Source organism: Entelurus aequoreus, linkage group LG12, assembly GCF_033978785.1.
Source record: "Entelurus aequoreus isolate RoL-2023_Sb linkage group LG12, RoL_Eaeq_v1.1, whole genome shotgun sequence".
Taxonomy (NCBI): domain Eukaryota; kingdom Metazoa; phylum Chordata; class Actinopteri; order Syngnathiformes; family Syngnathidae; genus Entelurus; species Entelurus aequoreus.
The window spans coordinates 61962776-61974600 of record NC_084742.1 but is presented as its reverse complement, the minus strand read 5'-3'; the positions used below and the strand labels follow the sequence as shown (position 1 = coordinate 61974600).

Genomic DNA, 11825 nt, shown 5'->3' with positions numbered 1-11825 from the left:
TTTGGACAACCAGGTATGGTGAAGATAAGGTCCTTTTTTTAAAAATAAATACAAATAAAATAATATAAATACATTTAAAAAAAATTCTTGAATAAAAAATAAAGTAAAACAATATAAAACAGTTACATAGAAACTAGTAATTAATGAAAATGAGTCAAATTAACTGTTAAAGGTTAGTACTATTAGTGGACCAGCAGCACGCACAATCATGTGTGCTTACGGACTGTATCCCTTGCAGACTGTATTGATATATATTGATATATAATGTAGGAACCACAATATTAATAACAGAAAGAAACAACCCTTTTGTGTGAATGAGTGTAAATGGGGGAGGGAGGTTTTTTGGGTTGGTGCACTAATTGTAAGTGTATCTTGTGTTTTTTATGTTGATTTAATTTAAAAAAAAATTAAAAAAACGATACTGATAATAAAAAAACAATACCGATAATTTCCGATATTACGTTTTAAAGCATTTATTTGCCGATAAAATCGGCAGGTCGATATTATCGGACATCTCTATTTTTAAACCAAATAGGTGAAATTACATAATCTCCCACGGCACACTATTGTGCCGCGGCACAGTGGTTGAAAAACACTGACCTAAAGAATAACAATTAGCCGACAGACAGTCGTGTACCCCCGAAAAACGTGTGTACGTGTAAAGTGCTGTGAGGGCCCCCCACACCCCTGGTGGCCTCCGTGGGGACTGCAGCAATATCGCCACTGAGCAATGAGCAACGAGATCCACTTTGTGACTGCTGGGAATCGAACATGTGACCACAACATGACCTTCATCAGCATCGTATAGCAACGTGTGTGTGTGTGTGTGTGTGTGTGTAAACAGTCAATAAGTGTTTCCTGTGGGCGTCATATGTCTCTGATTGGACGCTGCACCTCTCCCAACACCAGGTGGCCACGCCCCCGGTCACATGACCGACTGACAGGTGAGCGCCATATGCCTTCATTATGTGAAACAAAAAAAATAATTAAAAAAATAAAAATAATCACGTGATTTGTGTCATTCAATTCCACCAAAGTGAGGTTAAAAAGTCTGGTTTTTTTTCTTTCTTTTTTTTTTACCCACGAACATTGCGCGGCGTCGTGCACGCGCTCAATCAACGGGCAGTGTGCCGGGCGCGCGCTGCAGGAGACATCCTCCTCCTCCTCAGCATCTTCCTCCTCCTCCTCCTCCTCCTCCTCCTCCTCCTCCTCGCTGGTGCACGGCGGCAGCGAGCAGAGAGCAGCAGCACTCAGGAAAGGTTCTGACGTGGACTTTGTCGCGCGTGGAAACGGACCCCGCCGGTTCTCACGGCTCTGCGGCACCGAACCTCGTTTCGGCAGGATCACTTTTCTGCGTTCGGGATGTTCCGCCGGGTGCATTTGCCGCGTCGGGCCGGCCTTTTCCCCGCCAAATGTGAGTGGACTTTAGCCTGATGACGGACGGAACCAATCAGGACGGACGACACCACGTGACGGAAACATTCAGTTAAGTTAATGAAGTGTTAATGAGCCGTTATTCACAACAATGGAATCGATCATTTGAATACATTTAATATTGATGTTTTTAGATTTGATTTTCTTCAAGTCATCAAAGGCAGTTTTGATCTTTTTTAAGCTAAGACCGCCCCCTGACGCCTGATTGGGTGCCTCCAATGTGAGAGAGCGCCCCGCCTCCAGGTAGAGCGGGTCAGAGGTCAGGTCGCCCACCTCCTCATGGGACTGAACGACAGCAGCCCCGGCGCCATGCGCAACGGCCGCGGCCCCTCCGAGCAGTGGGCGGAGTCTCTGTCGGTGCGGCCCCGGACCAGCGAGCGCCACATGACCGTGCACAAGCGCCTGGTGCTGGCCTTCGCCCTGTCCATCCTCACCCTCATCGTCGTCACCGCTGTCGCCGTGGTGCTCGGCGTGCGCTTCGAGGAGTGCGGCGGCGGCGGCCTCGGGGAGGAGTCGGGTCCCCGGGTGCCGGGGGCGTCGCCCAAGTCCAACGGCAGCAGGGGCGAGAAGGCGTGGGACAGGTGGGAGGAGGAGGCGGGCCAGCCCTGGCGGAGGTCGCGTCTGCCGGGCTCGCTGAGGCCGCGGCACTACGACGTGGCCCTCGCCGTCTGCATGGACAACTTCACCTTCTCTGGCGAGGTCAGCATCGACATCGAGTGCCTCAACGCCACCAGGGTCATCGTGCTGCACGCCGACCGTCTCCAGGTACTCGCCACAAAATTATCGGCCACCGATTGTCAGAAAAATTGTATGTAAATTATCCCAAAAAATTCCGTTATCTGAGTTCCCAGTGAACAGATGAAAGCTGTCTTTGTTGCACCAAGTCAAAGGCTTGGAAAATTCCATTGTGTACGATGGGAGGAGACGGGAGGGGGGTTATCTATTGTGATGCTAGACTTGCCCAAACTCGATCCAGGACCAGCCCAAGCCCGAGGCATCTTTTGCTTTTGTTTTAATGTGACCGAAAACAATGGCTGTTTACATACCCCCCATTCCTTTAGAACAGTGGTTCTTAACCTGGGTTCGAGCGAACCCTAGGGGTTCAGTGGGGGTTCGGCGCGGAGGTCAAGAGACACCCGACTGATCGTGTAAATACAAACTTCTCCCTATCGGCGTATTATCAACACCCCCAAACAATGTTCCCTCTAATTTTCCATCTGATTTGCGGGTGTGTAATTTGTTGTGAGTTCATGCACTGTGTTGGTTTTGTTCTTTGAACAAGGTGATGTTAATGCACGGTTCATTTTGTGCACCAGTTAAAAAAACAGATAACTTTGTCTTAAATTTGAAAAAAAAAATACATTTTATTTTTCACGAAAAAGGGTTCGGGGAATGCCCACATGAAAGTGGTGGGGTTCGGTACCTCCAACAAGGTTAAGAACCACTGCTTTAGAAACAGCTGTTGTTGTGGAAATAGGGAATATCCAAATAACAGAGGAGACGTAAACCTTTTTTCGTCAGCGCGTGCTGGAAACTGTACAAGAGCACCGACCAGACGTTTCTCCTCAAATTGAGCCAAATTGAATTCTGTCTCTGTTTAATTCCTTGCTTCTTGTCTTGTTTAATAGATGTCATCGATGTTTGAACCGGCAACTAGTGGTTTTTACACTTCCTGCTTGGTCACATGGTCTTGTTGCAAAGTTCACTTCATTTGCATAATGGGCGTGGTCAGCACAGGTCCACCACTTTTTCCATCACCCATGTTTCTTCGCACGTTGCTAACATACTGTAGCTATTTTTGATGCTCCTGGGGGGCTAATGAGTCTTCAACAACTTAATTAGACCCCCGCCCCCCCCGGAGCATCCGCCTAATGTGAGAGCAGCTTCGGTGAGGTCAAAGGTCAATCCGAATAAGGAACACGCCCCCTGGCCGCGAAGGTGTTGTTGTTCGTTTAAACGGTTGGGTTTTGTGTTCGCCTTCGCCGCAGTCACTTCCTGTCTCTTGCAGGTGGAGCGCGTGCACGTCACGGCGGAGGGCGGGGCCGGCGGACGCGCCGCCGGCCGGTCGGGGGGCGGAGCCATCCGCGTCCACCGCCACTTCCCCTTCCCGGCCAATCAGATGTACGTGGTGGTCCTGCACAGGGAGCTGAAAGCGAACAGGAGCTACCGCCTCAACGTCACCTTCGACGCCGCCATCGAGGACGAGCTCCTGGGCTTCTTCCGCAGCTCGTACACGCTGCACGGCGAGAGGCGGTATGCACGCTCACACACACTCACAGTGGCGCTGCAGCAGGTGGTTGCAGTGGAAAAGGTCACACTTCACATTGATTAACTCACTTTCTCTCTTTCACACACACACACACACACACATGCACACACACACACACACACACACACACACACACGCACACACCCCTTATGAATTTACGATAAGTCTGCCGAAGCCAATTTGAGACACACTCATACATTTTACACTTGATGTGTAAAGGAAAGCTTGAGATTGGTCAGGACAGCAGCATCATGACCATAAAAGGTCATAACTTCCTCCTTGGCAGTAGTTTTGAATAAGTAATGTTAGGATCACCTGCTAGTAAATACGAAAAAGATGGGAGATTTAGGGGCGCCGGGAAAAAAATCTATTCACGGGGACGGTGTGGCGCAGTTGGGAGAGTGGCCGTGCCAGCAACATAAGGGTTCCTGGTTCAATCCCCCACCTTCTACCAACCTCGTCATGTCCGTTGTGTCCTTGAGCAAGACACTTCACCCTTGCTCCGGATGGGTTGTGGTTAGGGCCTTGCATGGCAGCTCCCGCCATCAGTGTGTGAATGTGTGTGTGAATGGGTGAATGTGGAAATAGTGTCAAAGCGCTTTGAGTACCTTGAAGGTAGAAAAGCGCTATACAAGTATAACCCATTTACCATTTACCATTCACATTCAAATCGCGATTCCTATTCATTCCAATCCTGAATCGATTCAAAATGTTCAAGAATTGATTTGTAAAAGGACATTTTTTTAAGCGCTTATTTTCCACTCGTTGTAACCGGCAACCTGTTTTGAAAAGGTTTCATTATAATTTATTAAACCAACTAATGTATTCCGAGAATCAGTTTGAATGGAGAGTCGACTCTGAATCAAATCGTCAGATTCAAATTGAATCGTGTTTTTTTTTGGTAAGATTCACGTCCCCATTGAGGATGCCTCATGTTCTCCTGCTGTGATGCTTCACATTAGCTCAGATCTTACTGCTGACTGCTCTCTGATCAATACTGGATCAATACACACACACACACACACACACACACACACACATTTTCTTGTATTTTGTACCTTCTTGAGACCTCAGAAAAATGCCTACCTCTTTAGGACCACCCTTTCTAGATTTATAAATATTTGTATTTGTCAGGTTCAAACACTGATGACATCTATTAAACAAGACAAGAAACAAGGAATTAAACAGAGACATAATTCAATTTGGTTCAATTGAGGAGAGACGTCCGGGCTATACTCTTGTACGGTCTCCAGCACACCTCTTTTATTTGGACTTTCCCTGATTACACGGCAACAGCTGTTTCTAAGGGACGTGGGTCGTAAACACCCATCGCCTTTGATTACAGAACAGTTCAAAGAAAAGTTCGTAAACAGTTCTCAGAATAGGTCGTAAAACAGTTCAAAGAAAAGGTCCCTGTAGGGGAGTCGGGTCCTGCTTCCTCTTCGCTTTGTAGTTCTCGGGTCCAACCAATACCTTTTCTGTTGATTACAATACATCAAAGAAACAGAACACCTTCATGTTGCTTCCCATCCTACACAGTGGAGTTTTACAAGCCTTTTGATTGGTAAGATCAAAGACAGCTTTTGTCCGCTCGCCGGGCGAGCTGAAATCACGATAACACAAAGTTTTGTGATAACATAGGTACAATTATTCTAACAGTATTTACTATATATTATTTACTATTTACTATATACAAAATATGCAAATATATAAAAAGGGACGCTTTTAGTTAATTTTTAAATTTTTTGTTTGTCATTGGTTTTTAATCTTCACTTGGCCCTAGTGTGTGAATGTTGTCTGTTATCTGTGTTGGCCCTGTGATGTGGTGGCAACTTGTCCAGGCTGTACCCCGCCTTCCGCCCGAATGCAGCTGAGATAGTCTCCAGCACCCCCGCCCGCCACCCCAAAAAGGGACAAGCGGTAAAAAATGGATGGATGGATATTTACTTCAAGTTATTACAGTACGTCTATATATACATATTTATTGTATTTTTTTAAATAAATTTTGGCCAAATTTGCCCGCATTTCAATTTCTTACACACACTTGTTATTACATATATTGGCCAGAGGGGGAGCACTTCAACTTTTTACACACACTTGTTATTTCATATGTTGACCAGAGGGGGAGCACTTTTAAAACCGACACACAGTCAATTTGAAAAATCCCTCCTTTTTCGGAACACCCTAATTTTGATCGATTCCACCACTAGGGGTGCAAATGAGACATTCTCTATTAGATGCAATGTTATTGGGACCATGATTTATGTCATCACTTCTTCACACCTCCTCATATGGACGGTACTTTTCCTTCTTGATGTCTCAACAAGGGTAGAAATACAAAAACACACACACACACACACACACACACACGTCATTAAATACAGACATTATTCTGGGCAAACATGCATTGTGTGTGTGTGTGTTAGGGTTAGCGACGGCTAAAAAGACAAGCTAAACTTACTCCACTGCTGGAGGTAACAAAAATAATTAATGCACACACACACACACACACACACACACACACACACACACACACACACACACACACACACACACATACATTCCAAATTAGGCCACCTCCGGAGTCATGTGACAAAACACCTGACTTTAGGGGACGTCACTTTCTGAATGTTTTTTTTTTGTTATATTTAACCAGGAGAAGTGATCAACTTTAGTCAGAAACGTACAGTCAAAGTGGGGACATGTGAGCGATGTAGTAACACAGTAAAATAAAAACCGGTTGATTTGGATGGATGATTGTAAGGTAAAAAAAAAAAATTGGCAGCTCAGTTGCTAGAATTTCACCATAAAATGTGTAGTTTTTACACCAAATTAAAGATCGGTACCGCCGTTATTCTTCCAAGTGAGCTGTCAGTTTTTTACCGTAAAATCTGGAGATGTCTGATAATATCGGCCTGCCGATATTATCGGGCCGATAAATGCGTTAAAATGTAATATCGGAAATTATCGGTATCGTTTTTTTTATTATCGCAGTGTTTCCCACACATTCATTTATTTGTGGCGGCCCACCACGAAAGAATTACGTCCGCCACAAATAAAATAAAATAAAAATATATATATATATTTTTTTTTGTCCTCTCCAGCTTCTCAGGCAAATCATATAGTTGATGTAGATGCCCATATCGGCTGTTCAGATTTACTTTACAAAAGAGAAGTGTAGGATACTTTTCTTGTTGCATATTTGTATTTGACTTTATTAAATCTATTTATATTAGAAACACAACATGTGTATGTAACAAAGGGTGCAAAGTCTGCAGGCAGTAGGGAACACATGGTTAAGTGTAGGGAGTAAAACTGATGGCAGTCTAAAGTTCAAGATTTTTGGAGCTCTTTGTTCAGTGGATCAGATGTTTGATGAAGCTCTGTGTCTATCTACCACCACTACTGTTTTCTGTTTATTTGTTACTGGCTGTGGCAGGACACCTCTGCCTCTGTTTCACTTTATGTTGCTGGTAAATAATATGGTTGTAGTAGTAGGCTAAAGTTAAATTATTTAGTATGCACTAATTAAAGGGGCAGAGCTTTATGAGACATTTTAGCTTTTATATTTTATAAGATGTGTTTTTTGTAAGAACCACAATTAATAAATATATTTCAGTGAATAACTTATTGTTCAAATCTGTATATAAATATGTACATAAAGTGTTGTAATTATATTGTAAAATGGATGGATGGATGGATGGACGTTTAAAACAAAACTGTTATTATTAATTAGTAAGTATACATTTTTTGAGCCTTTTTAGAGAAAATCATATCATTGTAGTAAATTATGCAAATTACTCGATGATGTCATGGTTCCACGCCCATAGCCACGCCCACAGCCACGCCCCCACCGCCACAGGTATCTTGGCAGTTTATGGGAAACACTGTATCGGTATCGTTTTTTTTGTTTTTTTGTTTGTTTTTTATTAAATCAACATAAAAAACACAAGATACACTTACAATTAGTGCACCAACCCAAAAAACCTCCCTCCCCCATTTACACTCATTCACACAAAAGGGTTGTTTCTTTCTGTTATTAATATTCTGGTTCCTACATTATATATCAATATATATCAATACAGTCTGCAAGGGAGCAGCAGCTTTGCTTCTTCCTACTTCTTTTCGGGCATGATGTAAAATGAAATGATATGAAATTGTTTTGATGTATTATGATGTAAGTGTGTTCATGTTCGAAATAAACTAAAGAAAGAAAGAAAGAAAGGGATACAGTCCGTAAGCACACATGATTGTGCGTGCTGCTGGTCCACTAATAGTACTAACCTTTAACAGTTAATTTTACTCATTTTCATTCATTACTAGTTTCTATGTAACTGTTTTTATATTGTTTTACTTTCTTTTTTATTCAAGAAAATGTTTTTAATTTAGTTATCTTATTTTATTATAATTTTTTGTCCAAATTAGGCATAATAATGTGTTAATTCCACGACTGCATATATCGGTTGATATCGGTATCGGTAATTAAAGAGTTGGACAATATCAGAATATCGGATATCGGCAAAAAGCCATTATCGGACATCCCTAGTAAAATCTATGGTTGTTTTGTACCGTGCATTAGAGTAAATTCAAATAAAACCTTTTATTTTTACTGTAAAATTCTGGAGATTTAGGTGTCTGATTTTTAATCGTAAAAAGTGCTGACTCTTTCTCACAAAGCTCTTTGTAAAAAAAAAAAAAAATCTGGAGATTTGATGGTAAAAAACTAACAGCTAAGTTGCCCGAATTTTATCGTAAAATTCATGGTGGTGTTATATCAAAGTACTGAGAAGATTGAAAATCCGTACCAGTCATTTTTTGCGGTCAAATTCTGAGATAGGCTCGAGCACCCCCCGCCACCCCAAAAAGGGACAAGCGGTAGAAAATGGATGGGGGGATGGATGGAGGGATGGATGGAGGGATGGATTTCGGCGACTTTTCGGCCATTTTGTTTTGTACAGTGTAATACTGTAGATTACAAAAAATGGTACCACTTTAATTTTTTCTGGGAAAGTCTGACGACTTTACTGTAAAATCTACTGCCTTTTTTTTACAGAGTGAAAATTTACACACACTCACACAGAAAATAGAGAAAAAAAAAGGCCCTTTTAGAGACTTTGACGTTTTGTAGACAAAAAAGATGTAGAATCCGATTTTGATCAAATCTGTTTGGGGACTGTGATTTTTGCCATTCCCAATCTACCACTGTGCATTCTGGAAAATGTCCTTAATTTTCACCAAAATCAAAACACTCACGCGGCCGAATATATTGGGATAACGTGATCGTGCCATGAACCCCGAATTTTTTCACATTTCCATTGCGGTGTGTTGGCCAGTAGACTGGAGTGTAGATAACGAGCTAAATCCGTCACACGTCTTAGCCGACTCACCGTAGTTTGTAGGCCGTTTTGGCTGCTACAAACTGGGCTAGGGTCTAGATCCGTTGCACGGATCATGTTTTGTTTAGTTAAAGACTCCCTTAGTTCTGTTTCAGCACCCCTGGGTTTGTGTTTTCATGGTTGCCATGGGTGCTGATTATTTTCGGGACGCTCACCTGCTCCCGGGCACTAATCAGAGAGCTATTTATTCCTGTTTTTCGCCACACTCAGTCTGGCTGTCTTGTTTGCGCTTTACAACAAGTTACGTGGGTATACGCTTTGATTCCTGATTATATGCTAAGCTTTTCTGTAATTTTGGATTTAGCCTGATTTATGGAAAATAAATAAGTAATTTTCCGTCCCAGTTCCGTCTGCATCTTGGAGAAACGATCCGCGCATTAAGATGTGACCCCGCCATAACAGCTAGTTAGCTCAATACAATAGCTCGGGGGTGCCAAACTAATTTCATCCCAGGGGCCGCATGGAGGAAAGTCTATTCCCACGCGGGCCTGACTGGTAAAATCATGGCATGATAACCTAAAAATAAAGACAACTTCAAAAAATTGTTTTCTCAGGCCAAAAATAGAACAAGCATATTCTGAAAATGTACACATCACAAATAATCCCCTTGGCAAAACACTTCAAGTTAGTGGAAAACTATGAGGAAAAAATTGGTGCAGTTTCAAAACACCACCTTGAACACTTCCTGTTCAGCATTATCATGTTGGCAGTACATTAAAGACGTGTTTGGAAAAGCAACCGAGTGTTTCCTCAAACCACCACATTGGTGACATCCACAACTGCCACAACACATTCATTTACCATCATTCAAATATTACAAATATAATATCATCAAAACAATAATCAAAATGACACCATTATAGCCGAATTAAAGATAACATAACTACAAATGTAACCAATGTGAACATGGTAGATTTAATCATAAAACAAAACAGAACAAACAACAAATGTAGAAACACACATTTTTACAATGGAGTTCAGGGTGCACATCTTGCTGTCAACAAACTGCGAGCGCTGCACGGAAATCTAACTACAAATATGATGGTCATGTTGAATTTGCAGTTTACTGTTTCGTTATTTTTATATGTTGAGTGGATAATTTACAATAAAAAAAGGTGTTGTGTGTTGCTAGAATATTAGTCTGTTACCAGCCACAATCGACGCTGATTGGAGTAGCGGCAGCCAATCCATGGGCGCTTAAAGTCAGCTGACACGTCATCTTTAAACACTGTCATGTGTGACGTGGGTTACTCTTGAATTGCTATTGCGACATCCAGTGGACACATTTAGAACATCAGTTTCTTTCATTAAAAAATTGCAGCTCATGTTACACTTAAACTTATTTTGCGGGCCGTGGGTCGGATTAAAACAACCTCTCCATGAGAAAAGTGCAAGAAGAACACTTTTCTTCCTTCACCGAGTGGAGTTCTTGCTGTCTTAGCCCTGCTAACTTAGCAGCAAGCTAGCTGAACGTGAAGTGGTGAAAGAATGGTACGAGCGCTTTGTAAATTTGATAAGACTACAAAATGTGTTGGGCTAAAGAAGGCTGTAAAATATTTAGAAGCACACAAAACTGAAAGATAGCGCTTAGCTTAGCTAAAAATGTGGCTAGATAGAAATAACAAAATATCAGCCCAGTGACATCCGAATCTACTGGTGGATAGTGGCTGCACCGTTCTGTGACGTGGGAGCACGATACACCATTTTCGACACAATCCTTTTATTGTATTCTTTAGGAAAGAAAAGGGTAAACAAACTACAAACCCCGTTTCCATATGAGTTGGGAAATTGTGTTAGATGTAAATATAAACGGAATACAATGATTTGCAAATCATTTTCGACCCATATTCAGTTGAATATGCTACAAAGACAACATATTTGATGTTCAAACTGATAAACTTTTTGTTGTTGTTGCAAATAATCATTAACTTTAGAATTCGATGCCAGCAACACGTGACAAAGAAGTTGGGAAAGGTGGCAATAAATACTGATAAAGTTGAGGAATGCTCATCAAACACTTATTTGGAACATCCCACAGGTGAACAGGCAAATTGGGAACAGGTGGGTGCCATGATTGGGTATAAAAGTAGATTCCATGAAATTCTCAGTCGTTCACAAACAAGGATGGGGCGAGGGTCACCACTTTGTCAACAAATTGTTGAACAGTTTAAGAAAAACTTTTCTCAACCAGCTATTGCAAGGAATTTAGGGATTTCACCATCTATATATAATATCATCAAAGGGTTCAGAGAATCTGGAGAAATCACTGCATGTAAGCAGCTAAGCCCGTGACCTTCGATCCCTCAGGCTGTACTGCATAAACAAGCGACATCAGTGTGTAAAGGATATCACCACATGGGCTCAGGAACACTTCAGAAACCCACTGTCAGTTGCTACATCTGTAAGTGCAAGTTAAAACTCTCCTATGTAAGCAGCAAGTACAGTACAGTTAGTAGAACAACTGTGTACTCTGTACTATATATATATATATATATATATATATATATATATATATATATATATATATATATATATATATATATATATTAGGGGTGTGGGAAAAAATCAATTCGAATTTGAATCGCGATTCTCACGTTGTGCGATTCAGAATCGATTCTCATTTTTAAAAATCGATTTTTTTTAAAATTATTATTTTTTGTTTAATTCTTTTTTTTTTTTTTTTTTTTAAATTAATCAATCCAAAAAAACAATACACAGCAATACCA

At 41.6% G+C, this 11825-nt stretch overlaps 1 protein-coding gene across 1 annotated transcript in view; it reads left to right on the top strand.

Annotated features, from left to right (window-relative positions):
* The first annotated feature begins 1185 nt into the window (after positions 1-1185).
* The window catches only part of LOC133662403 (thyrotropin-releasing hormone-degrading ectoenzyme-like), a 99399-nt gene continuing 88759 nt past the window's right edge, over positions 1186-11825 (top strand). The window contains exons 1-2 of the mRNA XM_062066368.1: positions 1186-2199; positions 3443-3687. Of these exons, the coding sequence (XP_061922352.1) occupies positions 1714-2199; positions 3443-3687 (731 nt within the window). The 5' untranslated portion in view covers positions 1186-1713. The remainder of the gene's footprint in view (positions 2200-3442; positions 3688-11825) is intronic.